The sequence below is a fragment of the Amblyomma maculatum genome, chromosome 4 (genome assembly GCF_055883805.1).
Source record: "Amblyomma maculatum isolate TAMU_Amacu chromosome 4, ASM5588380v1, whole genome shotgun sequence".
Lineage (NCBI taxonomy): Eukaryota > Metazoa > Arthropoda > Arachnida > Ixodida > Ixodidae > Amblyomma > Amblyomma maculatum.
Genome location: NC_139347.1, coordinates 88,614,394 through 88,641,937, shown reverse-complemented (window position 1 = coordinate 88,641,937; position 27,544 = coordinate 88,614,394). Strand labels below are relative to the sequence as shown.

The window sequence follows — 27,544 nt, the reverse complement described above, 5'->3', positions numbered from 1 at the left end:
TTGTGGAAGAGTGTGCCGTTATCTCGGTAGGTTTATTAAGCTCTAAAAACAGCACGAGAAGTGATGAATGAAAACAATGAAGTTTAAAAATAACGTTTGAAGTTACCTGCGACACAGTATGTGTTAGTAAAATTCGCGTGTGTATGGGCCTGACGCGATTGTAGGTTCGATAACATGTTTAACAATGAAGTGTTGGCAGTGCTAGAGAGGAAGATGATACAACTTGGTAATATTTTAGCTGAGAAACTAGAAACATGAGTACTTTTTACGACGAAGCGTTGACAACAAAGCTTGCAAGGCACGCAGTGAAAGCCCGTTAGCAACAGATGCACGCGTTATGTGTTAAACTCAATACGCCGCTGAAAGGCACCAGCACCACACGACCACAATTCCGCGTGCACGTTTTTCAGCACGTTGGAGCAGGCCTGTTTCAATTTCTTTGAATTAACACAGCTGTTCATGCACATTAAACGTTACTTGCGCTTCACTGACACAGCGAACAACTTTTGACATTAGTCCATATTTACGCAGGCTTTGTTTAACAAAAGTAAATTGCAACAGAGAAGATGATCGTCACAACAGGTCCATAATTTCACGTCACTTATCGATGTTAGCTGTGACTATGATCATGAGTATCTTCGTATGCAGATCTGGGAGAGCTGCCGCTATAGCTGCGCCGGCTCAGAAACACGACTCGAGTTTTACTGTACGGTATATCAAAGGAGAGAGGGAAATAGAAGATTCTACCTCGTAACAGCCACTGATATAGCTCGCATTTAACGCGTAGTTGCGGCAGCCACACTTTTTCAATCCGCAGATTGTCCCGAGAACGTCACGCATTGTCAAATCGCGGCCTTTTTCACAGGCACTTGGCGATCATTTCACGAGCAATCGTCCGCCGACGTCACAGCCCTGGAGACGCTCACTCTCTGCTCAGGTTGATGGGCAACTGCCATGCCTCCAGAAGAAAGACACACGAGTGAAACCTGTAGAATATGACCAACGGCAGGGCCACTCTCGAAATGATGCCCCATGACACGGCTCCGTACATGGCCAACTGTTGCTGGCTGGATATGTGATTCTGGCTTGTGAAGGTCTCCAGGAGCCAGAGCACCAGGTTGCTGAACATGAGAAATGTGACCACTTGCAGGCCACATTTGCCGTCCTTCTTGGGCAGGCAGCGCATGGCGAGCCTCTGGACAAACAGCGACTGCAGGCTTGCGAAGATGACCATGAACCCTCCATCTAGGAGGAGCAGCAGGTGCTCCGAGCCCTGGAGGACCTTCGAGGCGCCGGCAACCACGCCGAAAATGCCGTACGTATAGACGGCGAGAAGGCCAATGCCTTGTAGGATAGAGTTGAGTTGAGTCGTTCTGCCACGTTTGTGGTACGCGCCTCCGACTCTGCAGAGGCCAATGACTGTGGCAAACGCCGACAGACCCTGGACGGCACAGTGCAGTGTTGTGACTGCAGACAGGGTTTCGATTTCCATGTTCTCATTGCTCAGCACGAAGAAGAGGATGAGAACAATGATGCCGGCCACGAGCACGAGAAGACCAAGGAAGAGGCCCTTGCTGGAGCCCTGGCAGTCCACGATGCGGCCAGAAGAAGAGGTGGCGGCCTCGATGCGGTCGGCGGTGGGAGAAGACCGGCGGCCGCAATGAATCTTGCCCCGGGTGCAATACGAATAGTTGTCCCAGATAGTGTAGACGACCACAGCAGCCACAACGCTGTACTGCACAATGAAGGGTGTCAGGAAAGGCGAAGCCTTCTGCCAGATGGCGCCAACGGTCGTGTTGTGCAAACAGCGCTGCAGAGTCAGCATACGCTCCATGGGCAGGTTCTCGATAGGCCGCCACAAGCAGTCCGACGTGACTGCACGGTAAATAACGAACGTCAGTACCGGCGCCGAAAGTATCACTGCATCAGAGTCATATATGGCTGCTATTTTTCCTTGTGGCCGTCTATTCAAAGAGAACAGCAGCAGTTATAAGCTCTGGATACGCTTCGAAATCATAGCAGCCATCATGCTCACTTACTAAAGATGAGAAATATTTGTTTTCTTTAGGGTGGTCCTTGCCACCTTAAAGGATGCAAAATCCACGATGGCACTCATTTCTTTAGCCGGAAGATGGTATTGTTGGTGGTGGCTTGTGATAGTAACGACCTTAGCAAAAAGAAGTTTAATTAATGAAACAAGTTCTTTGGTCATGTCCCGGTCAGTTTGTAAATTTCGTGGCTGACCTCAATACTTAAGTATGGCAATGATCACTTGTGCTTGTTATAGCCAACAGCTTTTTCAAAAAGTTACTGGACCATTGAAGCCGTACGGGATCAGGCAGTGGGCCGTGCTGCAAAGTGATGTAGCGCTTTTAGGACTCGGGCCTTAGGGAGTACTTAAATGGGAAAGAAAAAATCTTCCTTATGGCTGGTGCTTTGGCGATTTCTTGGGCAAAGTCCCCAAAGCACCTACGGCAACCCCACTGCGCCACATGGTTTGGAGACAAAGAGGAAGGGAACCTTAATTTAGTGGGAGTGGGAGAAGAGAATAACTCTGCTAGCAGGCGTTATTCACTCTTTCGGATTTACGCCTGTACAATGCAAAAGAGGAATAAGAATAAGCTCGTTTGTGGCACCTAGAGTGCGGCGCTGCAAAATGCAGACTCGATAAATATTGTTTTTTTTTTTTTTTTGCTCTTCTTTCGTTTTGGGGCATAGTAACTTCAATGACTATATATGTTCAGCGCACTGCATGTAGCCCTGGCCGACGGTCGCATTCAGTGAAAGCTACTCCCGTGGCCTTGTGAGAGCATCCGACGCATATGTGTATGTAGTCGGTCAGCATCGTACGTACAGAATGCCTTGTGTTCCCCCTGGTCGTCGATAACGTGAGTGGTGAAGTTGAATCCCTTGGGTGGCCAGATGTTCTCCCCTCCTTGGACAACGTGGCTCTGCCGCAGCCATTCGCTTGCGGTCTCCCAGAGCAGTAGCTTGAGCCAAACCGCTATGTTGGTGATCACCAGGTGGACCAGCACCAGGTGGCGCAAGCAGCCCAACGACCGAGCCACGCTCTGTGCACATAAAAATGACAGAGCGTCGGTCTTCCTTAGGTGTCGCCATAAGAGTGCGAACGAGACAGAATAAAGTAAAGGCAAGCAGGCAGGTCAGCGAAGCAAGCAATGCCCTGTTGCCTACACTATATGTGAGAAGGGGAATAAATGCAGCGAAAGGAGCGAGACAAGGAAAGTTAAGTTCGTTGAACAACCCGTTCTGTGAGCGTTCCCGCTGTCTTTTGGTCTTTACCAAAAAACGCTTACGGTCCTATGGCCTGGCAAAGCCTGCGCGTCTTTAACGTCTGTGGCTCAAATAATATTTAAATAGTATATAGATGTGAAATTATACATTTCCTATCGAAGCAGCTGTCTGACCTGGAGAAAGCCAGCTGCTCCAACGAATGCTCATTGAGATGGTCATCACTAGCGGATGATATCTGGGTGCTGACATTACATTCGCTTTTTTTTTCTTCTATACGATCGATAGTGAAAACATCTCACATTTTAGTAGCGAAGATATCCAGGATAACTGCCTTATTGCGAAAAAAAGTCTGTGCTCCCTTTTGTATCGCGCTAACGCCTGCGGCCAGCACGAACCTTACTGCATTGCTACGGACCTGTGCATTCATGAAGACGAAGTGCATCTGAAGAAATGTGAAAAGCGCGTGAAGCACGGGCATGCCCAAGTTCACTGGATCGGTGCACGGCTTCGTCAGGGTGAATATGGTGGCGATCTCGAGGCCGCTCGACAGCAGGGTCCCCAGGCCAAACACTGTACGGAATGACGCAAAAAGAGGAGACGCTGAGACAAAAACAAAATATCTTGTTTGAAGACGCGCTTATTAACCAGGCCGTCCTGGATGTAATGCGCAGTCAGTATGGAATAAGGCATTAAGTAAGCTTTGTTTGGACGGCACCATTTATTATATGCATTCGAGGAATCGATGTTCGGAAGCCGGCTAAATTTTTCGAAACATAAAAACCGCATTGTATAGCACTTCCTGTAGCAAAAGTTTATGCGACATGAGCCATTGTCAATTTGTCAGTAGCGTGACAATATGTTTGCTAAGTACACGCATGCAGTAAACTTCTGCATAGTACATGCAAATTCAAGCCATTGGTCAGGAGCCAATAATCACATGTCTAGTGGTATAACTGTTGTCCACCAGAGTCGGCACAAACTCTTTATTGCTGTCATATACTGATTTGTGCGCAACAGTGCATAATGCGATAGTCTGCACAGAGGCAGCGATTTACGCAGCCCGCATGACTGTGACTGCTTATCACGACGCACCTTCCATCCTCCTCACTCATGCCACTGGACTGTAACTCCGCAAGACGCATTTTACACGAACATTGCGAAGTAAATAATGTGCCTGCACAAAATGACGACTCGGAATGCTGAGAAAGAGTTGCGTGGTTACCTTAGGACGTTTTGAACGAATGACAAATAAAGACTGTTGCATCCCTGGTTGCTGTGAGAAAGCGGTCATCCACTGGAAAGCACTGGATCCGCGCTTACTCTAGTCTCACCTCGAAGTTTTGCATTAATTTATGAACAGCACCTGATCTATTAGAATGACTTTACTTTGTTTTATTTTTATTTGTTTTATTGGTGTTGTTTTATTTGTTTTAGCTGGCACGGGACAGGGATAATTGAAAATCAGCGGCAAGGGCTTGGTCCTGCAGTGCATATGAGCGTGTACAGGGAGATGACGATTTTTTTTTTTTCATAAGAGACATTTTTAGGCGTCCCCTTTATGGTGCGTTGCGTGGTAACTGAATCTGCTGCCAATGACAACTTTGTCCAGATGAGCTCCAAAAATGCGATTGAGCCCCTGACATCGGGTTTCGGCTATCTGTCCTCTATTTTTAGCGAAATTTTCACGCGTTTCAAAGGAGTGTCTCTCTCACCGATGACCCCTATGCGCAAGTAGATGCTGACGTCCGAGCAGGATGTCATGACGCGACCGCGACGCAGCGCCATCTCCGGGTCGCCGGAGCGGGGCTGTCCGGTCAGCGCCGGGCACCGGTCCACCATGGTGCTCACGTAGACTCCCAGCAGGCAGACCACCGACCCACCCAGCAGGTACGCGTACAGGTAGCCCTGCGGCGGCACAGACGTCGCTCGGATTCGGTTCGCTATTCACTCACACATGCTATGCCGGGACCACCGTGGCACCAGCTGTGGTATGGTATCGTGATCTAGGCTTCACTAAAAATTTTACCCGTGCTGAATATTGAATATATATATTGATAAAGGATATTCGCCCCCAAAATACGAGAAGTGTCAAAATGAAAATCATTCTGTCTTCGGACGCAAATCCAAGCTCTTACTGACACTCGATGTTGGGACATCTCATACGATAGTGAAAGGACCATATGAATGAGGTGCAGGATTTTGGCAGACTGCTATCAATAACTATCTATAGACCACGCACGCTGCGCGGTTAATGTTTTTGCCCTTTTGAAACCATTACCTCCGTGGGCTAATAAATATATCGTTGAGCCCCATTATGAAGCAAGTGTTATTGGGCGTTTGTAGGCGTACTGAAACCGTCATAAAAAGATAACAGCGCAAGACAAAGGCGGGAGTACAATTTGCTCGTCAGCATGCCTCCCATGACGCGGAGGAGCAGGTCGTATTCTTGAAGATGTGAGTCGGGGGTTATGAATGAAGCCGAATATCTCTGCCCCGACTTCTGACGTCGTTTTTCTGCTGATATAGGGCTGTCACTTTTCGCTCATTAAGCTGGTTCTCAACGCTTACGAAATTTTCGCTGCATTCTCTGGAGAACAAGAAGAAAAATAAGGTCAGAAGTCAGGGCAGAGATATTAATCTTCATTAGGTTTTTCATCGGGGCAAGGTGGATTAGAGAATGTCTGTGCCTCCCTCCTTCTGTCTTTCTTTCACGTCCCCTGCCTTTTTACCCCATTTTGACACTGCGATCCTCGTATATCCCTCACGGCTCAATGCGATCCTCGAGCAAGCAGCTCTGCCTAGCTGTCTCCTTGTGGTGTGAAACTCAGGTTTGGTTTGAAAAAAAAAAAAAAAAAGTGTCATTTCTCTTTTTTTTTTTCCAGAAGAGAGAGAGAGAAAAAAAATATTCGCTCAATATTGCCATAAAATATCGAAGTTTAATGCTGAATATCATCGCGCAGCCTATGTCTTAGCTTTACAGCACTCGCAGAAATATGCTTAACTGGACCAAATTTATTACTGAAGGGCGCGGCGAAGTTATGCCAGAATCTGATGTAGTACTGTTCGAATTTTGAGATCGACTCCTAGCTGATTGCCGTTTTCTGCCGGTGCAATCTGAAGTTTCCAAAATAGGCGTGGAGGCAGACATCGCTTTTGTTCTTCCACGCGCTCGTATTTTTATGGCCTTACTAAAAGTAAGCACGTCTTCAACTTTTTTTTTTTTGTCATCGACATTGCTTATATTGCCAACTTACACAGTCCGTAGGGACAACAAAGCTTTGTTGGTATCGATTACAATAGAAGCAGGAACAGCTTTTCGTCGTCATTTCACCTTATATACTCTGTACCTTGATATAGAAGCCATACTGGGTTCTTCTCTGGCCACCCAGTCTTTATGGTGTAGTGTGTGACGCAGCTTCACATATCATGATCGATGCAATAGGTCGCGAAATTTATTTATTGTAGGAATTCGGTCTTTCGGAATTTGCCGGCGGTAAATTGCCGCAGACAATTTGATGCGACCTCGGGAGCTCGGACCGACGACGGGACTTACGTGGAAGCGTAGAAGGGGCACGGAGTTGTCCATGACTTCCGTCAGCACCAGGACAGTCGTGACAACAACAGCTATTTTGCCATACAGTGCGCTGACCATGTTGCACGTCATGGACTTGGTGCGCCTCCTGCGTGCAATCGACAAGGAAAGCATTGAACATGACCACTGACGTCTGCGGTCTACCCGATGAATGATATGGTACCAGCCGTTTTTCACCTTGAGATACGACGCATGAGATGCCATGTGCACTGGCAGAGTCGAGATAACACAACTCAAACGTCGAACCAGCTCGGGAAGAGGTTTGGTGTAGTTGTGATAGATAGTTTTGAATCCTTGAATATACCCAGAGACCCCGCATGCGTGTCATCAGTGTCACACATTGTGCGGGGAATTACTGCAAAGATTTTAAGTTCACGTTCTCGGGCAAAGGATGTAGCATTTTAGCTCATAATATGTGGACTTGCGACTCCTACCCACTATTCTATGCAGAACCTTCATGGCTTTTGAACATACTTTTGTACACACCACCTAAATAAACACGTCATTCCGTTAGCCGAACTTGCAATCCGCACAGAGTCGAACATTTTGCGTTGATTTTATGCTTACACTAAGCTTCTCGTCAGAAGGGTGCATATGCACAATATCATTTAGGGTTATGACGAGGTCGGGTTCGCAAAGAAGCTTCTGTGCCTACAACCTGTACAGCGAAGCGAACGCAGTGTTACGGTCAGTCTACAGACAGCACGTATTTAATCGGCTGCAGTGTGTCAAATTAGCCAAGCCGAAGACGTCAGATGCAATACATTTGCGTTGCTGCTCAACGTCTTCCAAGCGCGACTAGCGTGGCACGCGTACCTGCATTTGGTGGAGCTTTGCGAGGAGTCTGCTGAGCCCTTGCGTGGCTGGCCGAGTGAGTCGTCGTCGGGGACGGCGAAGGGCGCCCGTATCTCGGGCAGGCTGCCGTTGCCGTGCTGCAGCAGGCTCGAGTCCGGCTCGGCCTCGTGCACGGGCGGCGGTAGCGGCAGCGGCGGCGGCGGGGGCAGCGGTGCAGACGGCATCTCGAAGCCCGTGTCCTCCTGGTACGTGTCCTCCTGGTACGCCCTGAGCAGATCCCCGTTTCGCGCCGGCTGCAGGGGCTCAGCGGACCCGTCGTCCGCCACCCCGTTCCGAAGCATGGCGACCGCGAGCTACGGGGGCCTCGGCCCCTCCCGCTGCGGCTGCTCCTGGTGCTGCTGCTGCTGCGAAGCGGGCACACCGGAATGCACACTCAGACGCCTATTACACATATCAGAGAGTAATGATTATATTACAGTTCGCCTAATAAAATCATACGTCTTCGATGGAAAGCTACGCGGCTTTCTCAGAGTCAGCGCAATAGGAAAGTAGTGTGCTGGTTCGGTGCTCGAAGCCGAGACAACCACCTGTCCTGGGCAGCGGTCACACAAAGGCTGGATACAGCTCAATGGCTGTGATTAGAGACTTCTACACACGTTGTACTAGCTTCCTGTGCATTCTGGCTCCCTTGTTGGCGTGTCTTTGTGGTTTTTGTTTTTCAGCATGTACTTCAATAGCTGATTTGCATTGCTTTTTTTTTTACGGGAAGCCAAATATGTCCGCATTGGACTATTGCAAACACGTGCAGAAATTCTTCCTCGTACTGCAACTCGCCTTATACCTGAGCCTTTACGATATTCTTCTTTTCGGTAATAACTGTGATAGATCTGCTGAATTGCATCCTAAAGGGTAATTACAGTGGCAACGTGCGTCGAGCTGTGCGCGCAGCGGATATCGAATCCGGACCCTTTGGGTCCCGAGTTTGATCCGCTATATACCCCTATTAGGTTGCATGGGGACGTTTTTATGTACGGCTTGGTTAGAGCGGGACCTTATGTTTATGCCGGTTGGTCATTCGCATAATGTGGTAGCCTACGACTATATGCTAACTAGTACGTGTGAGATAATAAATAGAAGCAAAATTGAGGGATAACTGATTAAGCGTGTAGCAAAGGATTCTCAAAGAGGGGAGTCACAGACGGGAAGCCATTAATGTCGCGTTATGCGGTGGCGGAGCGTAAGTGTCCCGCAAATATTTTCCTTGATTCCGTGTCTCAGAAACTTTCTTGGGCACCTGTAGGTTTATATTGGTTCTTATAAATGGGCTTCATTCGCATTGGTCAGAACGTGATCCCATGTCATTAAAGTGGCGATGACGTTATTTATCAAACATTTTTAAATACTACCGCAACGGCAAGCGGGATAGGATACGGGAGAAGGACGGAACGCAGCTGTGACCATTCCGTCCATCCGCACGTTGAATTCGCCATGTCAATGCACGTTAAAGAACCCCAGGTGGTCGAAATTTCCGGAGTCCTTCACTACGGCGTCTCTCATAGCCTGAGTTGCTTTGGGACGTTAAACCCCACAAACCAAACCAAACCAAACACTCTTCTACCTCCTGAAAACGCACAATGCCTTGCCCCTAGATCTGAAAAACGTATCAGACATATGTGCCATAAGTTAGTGCTAAATGATCAGCGTCGATTTCGGTGTGCCGCTCTTGAATTATCTCTCGCCGTTCACACGCGTTACCATGAACCTCACTCCCTATAGAAGGAAGATGTCTGTCATGCATCTGCACCCGCTGTTGCGTAGCGTTGATGTCGCACCACGGAACGTATCTCCGAAAACATCACCCGCTTACACAGTAAGGAAAAACATACATTCTGCCTTTAGGGCGACATGTGAGGGTGTGAGCTTGAGAAATTGTCGGACAAAGGGGAGACGATACGGAGGCGGACCACTTATCATCGTGGCCTGTTGTCGCGCCAGCCAGACGCCTCCTCGTCCACGCGCCCGGTGTCAAATTGCCGTCCTACGACACGCGCAGCCCGCCTGAACGGATCTGTTAAAGGGCAACTCCGGGGGTTTTTTGACATTCGAATATTGTAGTGAAACTTTTACCACAGGTTCTCCTCTCCATCCTGACGCATTCTACAAAATTTGGGCGCCGTACGATAATCCGTTCACACGCAATAAATCCGTTCACACGGCTTTAAAATATGCCGTTTTCATGGCTTAAGTTGAGAGTATTTCTGCCGGCAACACTGAGTTTCTGACGTCACAAACAGTATGTCCACTTCCCGCGTGATTATGAAATTGTGAGGCTTATATTGAACTACCTCAGACATTTTATGCAGTGCGTCATGATTTCCATACTTTATTTTCACCATCCAATGCACGTACGAGTGTTTTTCTAATACTGAGTGTGACGTCACCATTTCGTCAAATGGGACGTCGTTTCTGGCCGTGAAAGCAGTTTCGGTTTCAATTTGCTGTTTTTCTTTTTTAAAAATACTTCCAATATGAATTTTGAAAAACGGTTTTTTTTTGTTGGAGTCAGGACGTGCCGAGGAATGTAATTCAATTAAAAACACAAAATGGTGAAAAAACCACCGGAGCTGCCCTTTAAGCGCATTCCGTATTTTCCGCCAGCTATGCAAAGCACGTGTACTAGAAAGTATGTATTTGGTGCCGCATAAGGCCTGCTCTGCGATTTCAATAGTTTTAATCCTTGGTTTGTATATGCATTGTAAATAAAAATTAAGAAATAAATAATAAAATTACAACGCGGTTATTTGCGGTAAAAGTTTTGAGATTATCTGGAGTGAATCGTGTGGAGAAATACGTGCACTGGTGACCTCAGATCGCCTTGCAGTCACCGTATACAGCGACGAGTTTAACGGGAAACGGCCCTGTACGGCGGTTGTTCTAACGTTAGAATTTAACCAAATCCCCGCTTATCTGCGCCGTATTTTGTAGCTGTGCCGCGTTCCCATTTCTGAAATCAGGGTTTCCGCTATACCGAAGACCGCGCCACTCAGCGGCAGGCTTGGAAATAATTAGAGCTCAGTTGCGTTAAACAAAGGTCTGGCAGCTTTTCACGCTCATTTACATCGTTTTCCCCCGTTCACACTGAAGAGTCGCGGACATCTTGCGAGCGGCTGAAAGTCGCGACCTGTGACCAGGCTCGCCGTTATCCGCCGCCTCAACGTTATTTAAATCAACAAGAGGCAGAGTACTGGCGAAGACATGCAGACAGGAACATTTCCAAATCTGCATATCCTTAGCAAGATTTATCCGTTGCAATATCGGGACACCTGCCCGTGATGAGGTAGCAAACCTTCGTTATACCGCATCACGTGGGAATGTAGAAATAACGATAGCTTTTGTAAAGACCCGAGTGCGGAACAGTGGGAGAGCCGGCTCTCCAGCGGCCATCTGGGTTACCAACTAGGTTAAACAACGTATACCGTGAGCCGCCTTCTTGAGGGCGTCTCGTTCGGGTAGAGAATCAACGGGAATGACGTCGCCGACAGGAAGGTCCGATGTAAAACAGGCGCCGCTAGCAGGCCCGATCTCATGTGTTGGACAGCCAGATATAGTGATACCTTTCGATCAAAGCCATCATTTTCGATAGTCCCTTTAAAGGCGACAGCATTACAGTACCCGCCACAAAGAAACACCTCCGGCTTCAGAAACAAATTTTCCTCACTGATCAAGGCAGTGAAGACGTCACCGAGGCCTGAAGCTCAGCGGAACCCTGGAAAAGGGGCACCGACCCTGTGAGAAGAAGGAAGATGGACCTCTTCTGCTACTAGCACAAGACCTTTCCAGAGAAATTAACGTATTTCCTATCCTATCCTATCCTATCCTATCCTATCCTATCCTATCCTATCCTATCCTATCCTATCCTATCCTATCCTATCCTATCCTATCCTATCCTATCCAATAAAAAACAACGTATACCGTGAGCCGCCTTCTTGAGGGCGTCTCGTTCGGGTAGAGAATCAACGGGAATGACGTCGCCGACAGGAAGGTCCGATGTAAAACAGGCGCCGCTAGCAGGCCCGATCTCATGTGTTGGACAGCCAGATATAGTGATACCTTTCGATCAAAGCCATCATTTTCGATAGTCCCTTTAAAGGCGACAGCATTACAGTACCCGCCACAAAGAAACACCTCCGGCTTCAGAGACAAATTTTCCTCACTGATCAAGGCAGTGAAGACGTCACCGAGGCCTCATGACCACGAAAATAGCTTCAATTTTATGCGATAGCCAGTTGGGCTCGTTCAGCCGAAAAGCTGTCGCCGTACCACGTAATTATCATATCGCGCAAGAAACACACCGAAAAAACCTACGCATGTAATTTCAGGTCAGAACATGACGCAATCATTCTTTGCGCATGCATTCAGAGTGGTGTCAGACCATTTCGTTTTCTATTCAGCATCATGCATGCTGCTGGTAAAGATGGAGGCTAGTTTGTGATAGGGATCCGAACCGACGACATATGCATCTTCAAATGCATACCATTCAATGTGAGTGTAGTTGTCCACCGAAAAGTGAGACAGATAGCGCGTCTCCCTTTCTTCAAATACAAGCATAACCAAAACAAAAATTCCCGGAATGAAAAGGCGCTGTTAAAGGTGCTATCGCGTCTACTCTTAAGGCGAAGTTTGTGTTCCCTAATTTTGTTCTGATTGGTTGAGACAGCAATGACTTCATAAAGGTCACGTGACCACGTAGGGCCAATCAGAGGACGACCCACAGGAGTACAGTAAAAAGGAAGCATGACACGTGCATTAGAAGTATTTTTCAAAGTTAAAGGATTGAACTTAAGTAGGCTTAACAGCGGAAATGCGGAGTCTTTCTCTTTCCTCTCAAACCCATGACGTTGTGCTGTCATCATTATCGCTATCACTACTATCACCAACTATCAATCATCACTATCACGGACTATATGGTCATAGCCACAGTCATCTGCACTATCACTAAAGCACATTTTCTGTGTAATGAATGCCATGTTTAAAAAAAGAAAGATGCGACAATTATAGCGCTCTCGTGTCTGGGCCAAGGAAGCTGATCTGTTTGGATGGTGGTGCGCCTCCTGGAGGTGGCACGATGTTTTTTTTCTTGAGTGCCAGTTCGTGCGGACACGCCCTGGTGGCAGGCTCTGTCCACGTCACTCGTGAGCCAAGAAATGCTTTCGCTTTAAAGCAGCAGCCTATGCGACGGAGGCATTAGGTGTTCACATCTCAGGAAAGATTCGAACCCCAACGCTCAGGGAGGTAATGGCGACAGCCTTTTTTGTTCTTTTTTTTTTTGGGGGGGGGGGGGGGGGGATGCGCACCAAGATCTTGTTTATTTATTATCAGAAAAAAGAAATGAAGGCAGTAAATGGGCAACATTATGCCAAAGTTCTCCTAAAACTCCTTTACGCCATCACTGAGAGATTTCGAAAATTAGTGACAAGACGCGCCCTCATCGTGAACGACAATGGCCCCGGTTCTCAAATTTCGTGCTGCCGCGGCCACCATTTGAGAGTGCGGTTTCAAAAAGCTGAACCACACACCCTTCATCGCCGTTCCAGATCCCAGTGACTTTTTAAGTTTCGAAACCATAGTAGGAAACAAATCAAAAGAAGGTTCGACGACATGAACTGACCTCAAGCTGTCACAGAGGAGTGGTTTGATAACCAGAAAGAGGGTTTGCTTTTCGAGGTACACTGACATAATTTTTAAAATACAAAACTGGCAGCTTTTATTGTATGCGAGTAGCAAGAATTTATTTTATCATCGATTTGCATCTGTGGTTTTTGGAATTAATATAGTATGTCCAGAATAGAATGTGGAAGGCAGAAACCACTGAAGAACCTTCATTGCGAGCGCTACCTTATAGAGGCCATGTGCGACGATCTTCTACCGCGGAGTAGGTAGTAGTACATTTCAGCAGCACTTAATTATCGTTACCAATTACTCCCTTTCTCTGAAAATAATTTGAATCACATTCTACTTTTACGGGTAACCTAAGCAGCGTCCAATGCTACCATCTAAGCATTTTGCACACTCATTAAATTTCTGATTCTAGATGATTCTTCCACCGTGTTCTAAATCATAGTGTTATAAAAAGGCTGCCACGCTTCTCTCTTTCTTTTTGTCGACGAGGCTTTAGTGCTATAAGCGTATGCCTAATGCGACCCCTGAAATATGCTGCTCGTACAGCGCACTTCAGGTACAAGGGAATATAACAGAGCTTATTGTTGACTTAATTTGTGTTTACATTTTATGGTATCACTTGTATAGCAACGGAGAACGAGATAAAAAACAAATGACGTTAACAGGATACGTGCATGCTCTGCCAACGTCTATCTTTCCGTTTGCTCCGCGCGGAGCTTCGCATGTCCCGAGGGTCATTCCCGGGCATCCACATTACAAAAAGCGAGCTTCTGCTACTACTTATTTCTTCTGTCCTGACGAGAGAGGGATCTAGAACGGTAAAATGTAGGATCTGCAAACTCACCCATGCAGCTACATTGCAGATGGCACAAGTTTACGTTTGCTTCGCTTTTCAGACGTCTCGCATGAGCGAAGAGGAAGCGCGAAGGAAAAGGGAAGAAACAAACAACAAAAAATTACCGCCCTTGCGTGCGAAGGGCAATTCGTTTCTGGAAATGAGGCTTGTCGGACGTTTTGCCGTACAGTGAGAGGACGATAATAAATGAATCCGTCTCGCGTGAGCATCACGGAGAGAACGAGCTTTAGCCCAGCCTTCGAAAGCAAATTCATGTACTAGGTTCCTGTAGCGTAGAAATATCTCCCGGGGCATCGTAGAGGAGTAGAATGCGAGGCTCTTCGCAGTGTCAAGAAATGGGAGGGGATATTTGAAATGGTAGGAGCCCTTTCGCCTGTATTTGGCTTTCCGTCTCGGGATTGGTGCGAGTTCCATCTGCAGTATACAAGCAAAGTTCCGAGACTAATACGTAGACAATATTTTAGGCGTGTTTTTACATTCTCAGCGGATGCAGCCCGACGAAATTGCTTACCCTGGGAAAGCCCCCCCCCCCCCCCCCCCCCCGTTCAAACTCGGTAGCGGCGGCTGCGTTAGATGAAGGTGTTTCAGGCGCCTGTGTACTGTGAACGTTAAGGAACGCTGGATGGTGAATATTATCCAGAGCCCTCTGCGACAGCGCCTCTAAGTGTTTCGCTAAGTGTTCTTGATGATTATTGCAGTGTCATAAGCATGTTGTTCATTTCGTGACTGCGACTTCAACTATTAATACAATTCTGGTAACAATATAAACGTTCATTATACCAATATAATGAACTTTCTTTACAAGCTATATTTGCTGGCTTGTTAAATACTCATGGTGTTGGAATACAATTGATATTCCAACGAGGGTGACAACAAGTTCACCCTCCTTGATTGATGTATTCAATACCATGAGATCTCAGCGATCATTTACCTATATTCTTATGTGCCAAAGGTCGGTTAATCAACAGGAAAGTACCCCATACTTATTTTGTTCAGAAGATACACCGCGAAAACTAACCTATAGTTCTATGGTAAAATTTCACGCACTTCGCGGGATGAAATATTTCTAACCAAAGTGTACACCGCATATCATATGTTTTTCAAGATATTAAAGCCAATTTACGAGCAAAGTTTTCCTCTTGTTGCAGCTGAAAAGAGTAGAAAGGTCCGAAAACATTGGATTATAGTGCAGAGCTTTCCGCTAGAATTCGAGAAAAAAATCACTTATACCGCCATTTTATCAAGAGTAAAGATAAAGAAATTGCTGCTTGATTTTAAAGCATACCGTAATCGCAAAGATAAAACTATAAAGAAAGCGAGACGTGAATATTTAGACAGTATATTTTGCACTGCAGCAGAGCGGATGGCCGCAGTTTGACGTAGGCTCAACTCGATGCTAAACGACAACGTAGCTCCTGAAAAGGTATGTAAAATAAATGTAAATGAATTGAACTAACCGGAAAACATCTTGCGGACGATTTCAAAGAATATTTCATAAACGTTAAAAGCACCGCGGCTTTTAATGAGCTGACGAATTCCCCACGCGATTCATGTTCGACTGTTCCTGACTCCAGTCAATAAAACGGAGATATAATTTTGAACTTAAAAAATGGTGATGCCAAAGACGTTCAAGGTATTCAGATAAAACCAATCAATCACGTTTCCCACCTTTTTGCTCCATGTCTAGCACATATATAAATCTATGTTTTGAACAGGCTATATTTTCTTTTAGAATGCAGGTTTCTCGAGTAAGTGTACTCCACAAAAACTGTGATAAAATTGATGTGGAGAATTCTCGCCCCATATCAGTATTTCCTACTTTTTCCAAAGATATCAAAGGAACCATTTTAAAACGAATGAGAACTCCAAGAGTGAGCGAAGAGGGGCTAGTTGATATAACATGATTATAAAACACAAAACTGAGAAGGGGAAAGACAGAGGAGAGAAGCAAACAGGACGAGCTCAGACTAACACCATGTACAAGGAAGAGCTTCAATTTCTTGGTTTGATTAGATGATATCGTTGGGTGTGGTGCTTTAAGTGTTTGTGGCGCATGCATGTTGCTTTTCAAGGAAAGGAGTTTGTTCCAATAAATCAGTTGTTAGTTTGAGCTCGTCCTGTTTGCTTCTCTCCTGTGTCTTGCCCCCTGCTCAGTTTTATGTTTTGTAAGAATGGCAACTTTTGGAGAAAAAATTAAGCTGCTAGCTTAATCCCAGTTCGGCTTTCGGAAAAGATTTAGTACAGACCTTGCACTTCTGACACAAAAGGAATACATTTTAAGCAGGCTGGAAGAGGGAATGCTGGTCTTCGGTGCATATGTGGACTTCTCGAAAGCGTTAGACACTATTAACCATGCAGTACTGATAAGAAAGCTGGAACATTATGGCTTCCGCGGAAAAACCGGTGCCCTTATGAATTACTACTAATATTGCAATGAAATTGTAGCTATAGGTGATTCCCTGTCCGACACACTTCATGTTTCCATGGCGCACCACAAGGTAGCATCATGGATCCCATCCCTTCCTTTTTAATTTATACCTGAACGATGTTTACAGCATAGCTTAATCCGCTACATTCATAAATTGTGCAGGTGACACAAGACTATTTTTTTTTTACAGGAAAGTCAAACGATCAGGTAATAGATGCAGCTAACACATCACTAATGAAGCTTGGTGAACGGAAATAAATAAAATTGCCTCTGGATAAACGTTGAAGCAAACGCGGTTCTATGCCGTCCTAGAAACAAGAATACCGATGTTCAAAATGAAGTTATACTACAGTCAAATATAACAGAAATTGTGCCTAGCTTTAAGACACTGGGCGTCATTTTACAAGACACAAGGTCGTGGGATGCCCACATCGATTTTATTGCAAAAAGTTGTCACAAATAGTCGGCATAGTTTCTCGGAATCGCCGCGTGCTCCCTTGTCACATTTTGATGTTAATTTACAATAACCTTTTCTCTTCCAGACTTAACTATTGTCATCTGGTATGGACATCAACTACTAAATCCAACATTGAAAAACGTTTCATTCTGCAAAAAGAAGTTTATGAGAGCACTCTCATACGCGTGAATTATTTGCCAAGTAGAACGTTGTTGCATCCACAAAATATTGTGAATACCTGCTTTGCGAACATTTTAAACAAGACATTAAATATAACAACAGATTTATTCGCAAAATAGCTAAACTAAAAAGAAATGTAGAGTCTTGCAATACGCTTCATTTCGAGCCACGGGAGGTTAAAACACTCTGAACAACGTGCGCTCTACAAATGGTATACAGAACAAATTGCCCATTATACTGGACATTTTAGATGCTCGAAATGTACAGGTTCAAAACATTAGTTTCAAGACACCGCATGATCTTTTCAAAATGTAGTACACATCATTCTTTTTTTTTTTACATTTTATTGTGTGCATTAAGTTGCAATTTCTGCCTTTGTTCGGAATTGCAGGTGAAATTAAGTTGTATGTATAATGTCGTTTTTGTCATATACGCTTCCTCATATTATTCCATGCACACTGCCCTTATTTTCTCTCGATATGACTGAGACGCTGTTTGTTATTGTTCACTGACTTCTGCCAACGAAGGGGGCCTGCGGACCTGTCAAGCTGGCTTTTGGCAGCTTTTTCTGCAGGCTTCCTGTATCATATATAAAGTGATGTACATAAAGTGCTATTGCATTGTATTGTATTGCATATGAGTTGGTATGCATGTGTCGTTATTGCTTCAGTAGCGTATTATCCGTGCAAGTATGTACGTAAAATCATTGATCGGCGCTACCGCTTCTGGTATAGGAACCGTTGCTAAGGGAGCGAGTGCAGTACCAAGGGCATTGTGGTCAATATGGTTACCAAGTGCAAATGTACTGCCAAAGTAAGCGCGAAATGCTAAGTGCGAACCAAGTTCATTGCCAGGTTTATTTCCAAGGTCCATGCTAACGGTGCCGGTCCACCACTGCCTAATCACACATTTCAAATGCCGTGTTAAATGCACAACACGTTGTTTTTGTTTGTTTGTTTAACAGTACCTGATGCCGTTTCACAACGACCCTCTGTTCCTGCTATGCTTCTGTTATCATTCCACCTCTATTTTGTTTTCAGTGAATGCTGAGCTGAAACTGAAGCCTAAATCATGCGCCTAGTCATCCCATGCAGAAGAAGAGCTCGTCCTATATGACGACGCCCGTCGATCCCTCCCTGACATCCCGTACTCGAGGAAGTAGCAAACAGGCCGCGGAACTCCGCGGCAAGGTCTGTCCAATGAACAGCGGTCGCCACAAAAGCAAGGCGCAAGGACCCGTGGCTAAGGGACCACGACACCAAGGACACCAAACGGCGGAGGGGTCAGCTCGTGCAAGAGAATGGAGAGGCCTGATGTCCGCTTGCCAGTTGGCCCCAGTTGCGTCAATAGTATGCGTAGTCATGACCGGACGTAGTGTACACAACACGAGTGGACCGTTTGCTCCACTCCACTCGGACCGTCGCGGCCGTTGTCGGTGCGATCAGAGCGCCACGCGCTTTACATGCACAAGCAGAGAAAGGGTGATGAATGTACGTGACAGTGGTGAACGAACGCTGGATGCGTTTACAAAGGATGCACAATGGAGGCGGCTTGCACGCAGTAGGGGTACGAAGGACGTGCCTAAACGTATTCTGTGCCCACTTCCCTCCAGTCGCATCTGTATCTAAACATTTTACACACCTCTCGCTGCCTGTATCGTGCTGGATCGTTTGGGCGACCTACTGCTGTGGGAACGCAAGTGAACTGTAAAATTGACCTTGTTCTTGGTTGGTAGAAGGTAATGCTGGCACTGCTTCGTTTCATGAAGTCTGCAGACACCTTTTTCGTTTTACCATGTCCCTTTAACGCTTGTGAGATTCGCTTTCTTTCCTTTCTGTTAAGCCGGATGACCCGGTTTCAGTCCTGACCAATCCTCGACTTTATCCTGACGGCAGAGCATCTGCTTAGAAATCGGGGAGTTCTGGGTCCACTCTCCAGTGCTCCCGGGGACCCGCTGGTGTTCCATTAAGATTTCCCCCGGCCTGGTCCTCAGACCTCGGGATTCCCATCTCGATAAGATAGGTCTATACAAATCGAACTCTTGGACGATAAGACACGCAACGCGTAGGCCACGCAGGCGAGTCCTCACGGCTTCCTTAAAGCAGGGCTATATGGATATCTACCGGTGGTTTTTCACAGAACTGGATATCCTATGACTGCATACTGATGAAGCTCAAATTAGGGGATTAGAGACTGTGCCATTAGCAAAGTCTATCTACGGGAACGAAGGTAGGCAACATGACCCTCAGATGGGAGCCATTAACAATATCAAGCTTAACTGTCCCCCGATTTTTTATGTCTTTACTGGGCTGCGCACTCTTATTTGTATTAGAGTTATCGCACTGTAAACAAAATGGCACCCTTAAAGGTGCATTTCCGTGTCTATAACTCATACCCTCCAGGTAGAGTGCATTAAGTTAATGATGCAGTGGTGCTTGCTGCACACATTAAAAGGGCGCACCATTAACTTAATGCACTCTTTCGGGGGAGGGGGGGGGGTCGAATTGGAGACAAGACAAGAAAGGGCGCGATTTTGTTTAGAGTGCAGTCAATAATATTTGCCCTCTTTACCTCCTTCGGCCCTCCTGAACAACGTTTGACCTTTCCATGATCCATTGCATCCCCCCAAATATGTTTCAAACACTGAACGGACGCACACTTCCTTAAGTGGACGCTTCTGCCAAGAGGCCATATCTTCCCATTGCTTTTAGGCAGGGGCCACTGGCCAAGACGACGCCGATCTTCTTGCCATTAGCGTCGAGCCTTTCTCTGCTCTCCGCGAGTGGCCTCTTCATCCGCACGAATGGTCAAGCGGGCTGCTGCGCTTTCTTTCGCATTACCCTCCCTCACACTATATATCTATCACATCATGCAGAACATCCCCACCTAAATAAGCGTATTTACCTGGTATGGATTCCTTCCCACACAGCATTGTAAAGAATCACTATACTCATATACCGGCTCCCACGCGCTCAGTCTTCCGGGCTTTACCACATGCAGAATGGTATGCAAATCCCATTCCCAGAGTGATAACCTCAATATTGCGGGTCTGAACTGACGTCGCTGGCTCGGTGAAATGGCGACTTTCTCCTTACATCCCATCTAAGTACTTTCTCCACATCCCATCTAACCCGCTACGCTGGCTTGCTCATCGGGGCGCCCGGCTTACTCACTGCGGTGGGTTTCTTGACACCCTTCATCTTCTCTGGTGGCACCATCTGCATCTGCTCGTAGAATCTCTGCCTAACTCTGTTCTCCCATGTCACTACCACCGATTCTTCCTTAAAGACGTGTCTGACAAACTCATCATGATCGAGCCCCAGCCAGACGAGCGCATCGAGATACTCTATATAGCTCCGGCGCGCAACATGCCCGCTTTTGGGTTCGTCATTTCGGGCAACATTCTCCTGCAACTCACCAGGGGAATGAAGCTCCCTCGTTTAGTTTTATTCTCCAGAATACTTGGGACTTTAGCCTCGGCCAGATGATGCTGCCGCCGCGTCGACAGTGGCTTCAATATATATTATCGTGGTCGGCTACTTGACCTCCACAGTTTCCTTCACAAATGTGGTCCTGGTTACCACCGAGTCACAATGTATTGCTATCGCGCTATTGCTAACTATACCCATCACAGACGCTCGCTGGTGCCTGAGAGGCGTTTTGAAGAGATTGACTGAGCCTTGCGACGGCGTCCTACCCCCGATGAGAGTGATCGCACGCACGCACGCACGCACGCACGCACGCACGCACGCACGCACGCAAACACACGCACGCACGCACGCACGCACGCACGCAAACACACACACACACACACACACACACACACACACACACACACACACACACACACACACACACACACACACACACACACACACACACACACACACACACACACACACACACACACACACACACACACACACACACACACACACACACACACACACACACACACACACACACACACACACACACACACACACACACACACACACACACACACACACACACACACACACACACACACACACACACACACACACACACACACACACACACACACACACACACACACACACACACACACACACACACACACACACACACACACACACACACACACACACACACACACACACACACACACACACACACACACACACACACACACACACACACACACACACACACACACACACACACACACACACACACACACACACACAAAGTCGGCTGGTTTTTGCAAGCCCAGAAAGTAAGTACACGCTGCCGTGGTTCCGTGTTACTAACAGTGTCAAACTGTTAAAGTCACCAACATGTTTAATGTTGAGTTTACTGGCCTTGGATTGCAACCAAGTTGCTTGAACGATCGCGTTTCGACAGGTGACCGGCCTATTTTTAACGACAAATATATGTCAGTAGTCTCATCCTCCGAAGCAGTGTTACAATACTGCCGATGTTGAAGTGCATTCTAGGCCTCGGCCTTATGTGGCCGGGCACAGACTGGTCGGTGGGATGTCTGGCGTATCTATAGACCACATCACACGGTTGAGTTAACAGCAACTTCCAACTCGGGTACGTCATTTGAAATGGAAGGTTGAGACAGAAATCGAACTCTCCGGAACCCTGGGACCCCGTGCGAGACACGCTACGCCTGGGCCGGCACGTCCCTACCGCCAGCAGCGAGGCTTTATATCTATGTCGGGTGGTGTTTCAGATTACGTGGTGAGTTATTGCTATATGCTAATGAGTATGTACGAGATAATAGAGACGCAGATTAAGGGATTAGGGATTAAGCGAGAAGTAAGCACACTACATGTAGAGAAGAAAGCACGCTACATGCACTACATGCAGATGCACTTGCCACCTATACGCGTACCAGGATCCACAAGGGAAACCGCGGACGGCCGCCAATATTGTTGTCGCGCATCAGTTATAGGCGGGGTTAAAATGGCCCCCAACTTTTTTTCGCATACTGCAGGGACGGAGGCATCCAACACTCCTGTCATGCATGCAAGTCTTATTAAGGCCAAAGCTTTACTATGTTGTCTGCAAAATCTGTCATGAAAATGAGTCGACGGATGCGATGTCATCACCTGGTGATGTCATATCGAGTCGCTGGTCATCAATAGTAGCGGTTAATAATAATAAAACATGATGAAAATAATAAAAATGATGATCACTAGTGATAACAATTAATGATAAAGATAATTAGTGCTAGTGATAACATGCTTAGTTATAACGTAATCACTATAAGATAATTAGTGATAGTAAAAATGTCACGGCAGTGCTATTCGCATTCTCCCAATGCACTTCTGCAGTGACAGCTAAGCTTTTCAGAATAAACTTGTAAAGTGATCGATGTACGCATAAAGGCTCTCTCTATAACCGATGAAATCGTGGTGCGACGTTCTGAACGGGAGCACGAAAAGTGCGATGAGGAGGCTGGGAATGCATTTCTGCATTAAGAATTGACCACATTAATTTTTGCACCCGGCGAGTTGGACGATGTGAAGCAGCATAGCTTTAGTGTAAGCAACTTTTCTATCTTTTCTGCAAATCCTGTTTTTTTTTTCTTCTTTTTCTACTCCATTGCCATTGCACCGGGCTTCAATATATTTTTTTCAAGGTTGCTGTCTAATTTTTGATACAATAGCATGTTTTCACATTCCAATCCACTTCAGACAAAGTAAGAATTAAAAAAAAAACAGCACTTCCAATAAAGATGAACGAATAAATTTAAAGCGGATGCACTTCAAATTTTGGCGGTGTATCTTGTGCCACAAAATCGCCCATGAGTTCTCTTTCCATTCAATTATCTTTCCATTCAATGATGACGTCTGTTAGCGTTCATATGGCCGTCAACTAGGCATTCTAACGTGGCAAAGGTGTTTTCTGTTGCTAACAGAATCTAATTCTCTTCGCATAGTAATAGGCGTATTGAGTATGAGATCGAGATGTCACTGATGTGAGGCAAAGCATATTCCCTCTTTGGTTGCGGCCCAGCAATAAATGAATGACGTAAACTTTGTTCGTTATTGAGCACTGGGAATATAAATGATCGGAGAAGAAAACAAATGGATAAAAAGAAATAGCGACACATATGCCTGAATTAAGCTAACTGAAGAATTTTGTTTTTAATTTCACAGTGTAAACAAATTTCGCAAAGATGTGAATGGCGCTTGCCATAGTGGGCGGTGTGCTGCTCTCTTAGCACAGAAAAGAATTGACGACTGCCCATCTTAACAGTCCAGCCACCCGGTTTGTCCCAGGGTCGTGAAAATGTCTTGTCAGATGTTATCAGATGTGTTACCTTGTTATCAGATATGTAGCAAGTGGTCCTCATTCAGTTCTGGCATGTCATGACCTCTAGCTTTTTGTGTTGTTATTTTATATTCTTTTTTTTTTTCTGGCACACTGATTGTTTACAATGTATCCCCCCCCCCCCCTCCCTTTTTTTGCTACAAATCCTGCGGGCGCTGCAGATATTTTCAATAAATAATTGACTTCCTCGCTCACATCCCTTTTTGCTGTTCCTGTTATGGCGAAGTGCGTTGTGTAAAGAAATAGCCTGCCTCTTGCTTTCCAGACATGCAAGAGGCCGAATGCCCTCTGTATTTGCTCTGTAAGAACTGGATTAGTGAACCTTTTTCTGACACCATTAGCTGCAAGCAGTATAAAAATTATGCTGCTTTCTTAATGTAATCTGATTGTGTTTCCCTTGTCACATTTTTTTTTTTTTTATTTTGCCATAAAACGCCATGCTGCCTCTCACTTTAAACCTTTCTGCACCCGCATTGGTTGACTACTTCATCACAAACTAACGCACTTAAGTTTTTATTGATAAGTCTCTATCAAATCGTCTTCTTACTTTGCTGCTGTGTTTGCAGTGCGTTTCAGACCACGTAAACGGCAGCCCGCCGGTGACGTAGAATAAGAATAAGAATAGTTAGGGCGCTTTACTGCTGATCCCAAGGAAGCGGCTTCTGTACCGGCCACTCGTGAACTATGCAATGTGAGCAAAAATTAATGAGCACCTGCCGATCAAAATTAACGTCGAGCGCTTCCCTACGGCGTCTCTCATAGCCTGAGTTTGGGGCGTTTGGGGAAGCCGAAAATGGTTGTGCCTTTCCAGAACGCAAGCGCCATGCTGCTAGCAAAGTAGACAACTGAATGCAGACTTTTGATCTGTAAAGCACACATCGTCGTTGCTTGTTTCAGCACCAAAGTGATGAATAGCATGTCCCGCATAGCTTTCACATAGACCGCAGGCAACAAAATGCGATTAATACACGTCAGAGTACAAACTCGAATTCCAGGCACCAGTGACGTTGAATAAATTTCGATTTGATTTGATTTGAATGAAAATTGAATTTCACACTCTTTAAATGCCTCGTATTTAAAGCAGTCTATGCTTGAACTTGTGAAAGTTATGCTGTAGACGATTTAATTACTAGAGCGGACGATTTCTTTCCTTAGCCTTATAAAATGCGCAGATGAAGAATAAGATACAATATAAATGCCTGCTTAAGTGAGTGTCATCCACGCAATACAGGTAAAACAGTTTCTCGATAGCTTCAGCACTCGCATACAAGATGTGTACAACATAGCCTGACAACCAAACTGCCAACGACGACTCGTCAGCGTTTTTCCTTCGCTCTCTCAGGATAGATTGGGACACAATGCTTACCCTTTCGGAAGCCTACCAGGCTGCTTTGATCTGATATTAGTATCTACTGTTTATTCGATTGCTTATGTTGCATGTCGTCGCATACCGAGTGTTGCTTCATTCATACTCGCCCTGACGGGAATTAATGGACGTCGTCATACGTAGGCGTTCGCATTCAGACAGACGTTGCTGAACAATGGTGATGGAGGGCGGCGTGTTGTAGGATATCTCTTGTCGCACAGTTCCCATTCGTGTGGAACGCATTTGCATTGCCTTGAAATTGTAAATTGACACCCTTTGGTTATGCATATAGCGACACGGACCAAGCACACAACCGACCCACACATACGATAGTGACGACGAGACGATCCCAAGGGGGACGCGCTTGAGCGCTCATTGACGGCTAGAAACGGCGTGGCAGATTTACGTTGCTGGGGGCAAGAGGACGTTTTGGGTTACGTTTTTGCGGCAGACCGCCCGCGGATGCGAACGAGGCGGCCCGAGCCGTGTCACTGGAGAAGCTCCTCTGCGAGGGACGGAGACAGTCATGATTTCCCGGAGCGATTCGCTTCTCTTCAGCCGTGTAAGCAGCGTGGCTGGCGGTTTCTCCTTGCCAGCGATTGCACAAGCATCGTCCCCACCCGGCGACTAGGATTCACGACCGAGCAAACTTCCGACAACGGGGCGGCGGCGGCGAGAGTTCTCGTCTCGGTGCGACGGTTGCACAAGACTCGGTCGTGTGACTGGGTTATGTTTGTCGAAGGCGGTTGCCAGTTGGTGAAGACTGCACGCATTGATATGACTGATAGGTTGCAATCGACTTTTTTCATGCCAAAAGCATTTTGTGATTGGTGGACGTTGTTGTTACTGTTTTTATTTTACCAACAAGGTTATTAATAAGCCAACGTTCTTTAAGCACGAACTGAAAGGTAGCGCACGCGACGAAAGAGTTGAATATAGCAGACTGTGGAGTTTCTTAAGTTGTTGTGGAGATTTCATGTACAGTTAAGTCACTCTACCGTCCGCTGCTGGCCGCTACGTTCACTGGTTGCCTTGCAATTCTCTCAACGCTGGTTAAGAGGTAAAAAGGAGCGCGTTTTCGTGTAGTAGAATGCAGAACAGATTTGATTTCAGTAAGAGCTGTTACGTGCATTAGCTCGTGTTAGTGAAACAAGAAATGAAGAAGTAACGAAGCTCGTGAGAAGCTGTCGCTTCCACCTGTAGTACACTGAGTTTGGTGGACAACTTAATTCAGCGGAGGATACCACTAGAGAGAGATACAATTTGCAACGTTTGCGCCGTCAATGGTTAAGACGACCTCTCTAATGACTGAGTTCATACGTTCATACTTACTGCTCGGCCTATGTAATATAGGGATGCGCATTAAGAAAAGGAACACTTACAGTAGAGGCTCAGAGTCAAGGTGATTACTCGGATGGGGTTTGTATTGTTTTCTCATTGACAAGAAGAGTGCGGCCTAGTATCTTAACTGTGCGCTTTTTCTCCTTCCTTTGAAAATATACTAGACGCGGACTAAGGAGGACTGCCTCGTAGGGCTGCGCGATGTAACGCGTTCACACATTTTACGGTACACGGGACAACCGCGTAATAAAGCGTCGCTAACTGCATGATGGTTAATTTGATTTACAAGAACCTGCCCAGGGATTGGTACCGGGCGCGCCTCTTCTTCAGTAGTGATGCGACGAAGCATCGTATGCCACCAAGCACGCAAACGGGACATATAGCGAAAATATCGTTAAGCAATGAGTCGGACTTCCAAAACACCGGCACTCGTATGCACACGTTGAAACGCTGACGATATTGCCTGCTGGCGGACGGCTTATTTGAAAGGTACGCGAGAGTGCCGAAAGATAACGACGAAACCATCGTGTGCTGATTTATAATCCTAAAAAGACTTTTAAAAGGAGATTGCTTGCATGGTTCCTGCTTCGCACATCATGGAAGACGCAAACGCATAACAGCGTGACAAGCACACAATCATATGTAAATTATTGTGGGCAAGAAAAAGGAAAGAGAGATAACGAGGAGATAACGACAGGTCTTCCTGGTGGCTGATGTATCCTTGCCTTCAGCCAAGTCACTGCTATACAAGGTACCCCACCAGCCGCAGTGCACGTCCGTATCATGGGACGACCATCCTCACCTCCGTTATATACAGCGCACTGGTCCTCCTTCGGAAGGGGCAGGCACACAGTCAATCCTCAGAGGAGACGACCAGTCGGCTTTCGTCGTCGGTGCCGGCGGCGAGGCGTCAACCGCGCACAACTCATCACCGGGTCCCGACACAACAGTGCGAACAAACACAGCGTCGGGAAGAGGCAGCGTTTCACCAGCGGCGGCGGAGGACCACTCTGCAGGCGATCAGCAACGCCAGAGCAACCTCGCGCGCGAGCGGCGGAGAGAGTGACGGCGTAAACCGCAGCATCCGGCGGCGTCGGGATGCGCGGGCCTTCGCGCCGCGCCTCTGGACCCAGCGAACGAGGCCCGCAGGCGGCGAGGGTACGCGGGGCCCGCCCGATGTCCGCGTGTAGCCCGCCGAGAGGCGCTCAGGGCGCGACTGATTTTGCAAGCGAGGAGGGTGATGGGAGGGGGTACATTGTGACGACGCC

The 27,544-nt window shown here is 46.6% G+C and overlaps 1 protein-coding gene across 2 annotated transcripts; it reads right to left on the bottom strand.

Moving 5' to 3' along the window:
* Nucleotides 1–27,459, bottom strand: LOC146191609 (proton channel OtopLc-like). 2 transcript variants are annotated; one of them, XM_084602135.1, is made up of 7 exons: nucleotides 27,079–27,459; nucleotides 7,664–8,043; nucleotides 6,809–6,935; nucleotides 4,968–5,160; nucleotides 3,671–3,825; nucleotides 2,855–3,071; nucleotides 1–1,875 (listed from the first exon to the last, which is right to left on the bottom strand). In XM_084602135.1, exons 2-7 carry the CDS (start codon nucleotides 7,981–7,983, stop codon nucleotides 923–925), a joined length of 1,965 nt encoding a protein of 654 aa, XP_084458261.1. In that variant the 5' UTR covers nucleotides 7,984–8,043; nucleotides 27,079–27,459; the 3' UTR covers nucleotides 1–922. The 2 variants fall into 2 exon arrangements, with proteins under 2 accessions (XP_084458261.1, XP_084458260.1); XM_084602134.1 differs by having other exon boundaries at nucleotides 7,664–8,046; nucleotides 27,079–27,458.
* Between the last annotated feature and the right edge of the window lie 85 nt (nucleotides 27,460–27,544).

Coding starts and splice junctions, on each gene's coding strand:
- LOC146191609 (XM_084602135.1), bottom strand. CDS start 7,983: ATGCTTCGGAACGGGGTGGCGGACGACGGGTCCGCTGAGCCCCTGCAG. Junction 5,161..6,808: donor TGCCCCTTCTACGCTTCCAC/GTAAGTCCCGTC, acceptor GTGCCGCCGCAG/GGCTACCTGTACGCGTACCT. Junction 3,826..4,967: donor CTTGCGCATAGGGGTCATCG/GTGAGAGAGACA, acceptor CATTCCGTACAG/TGTTTGGCCTGGGGACCCTG.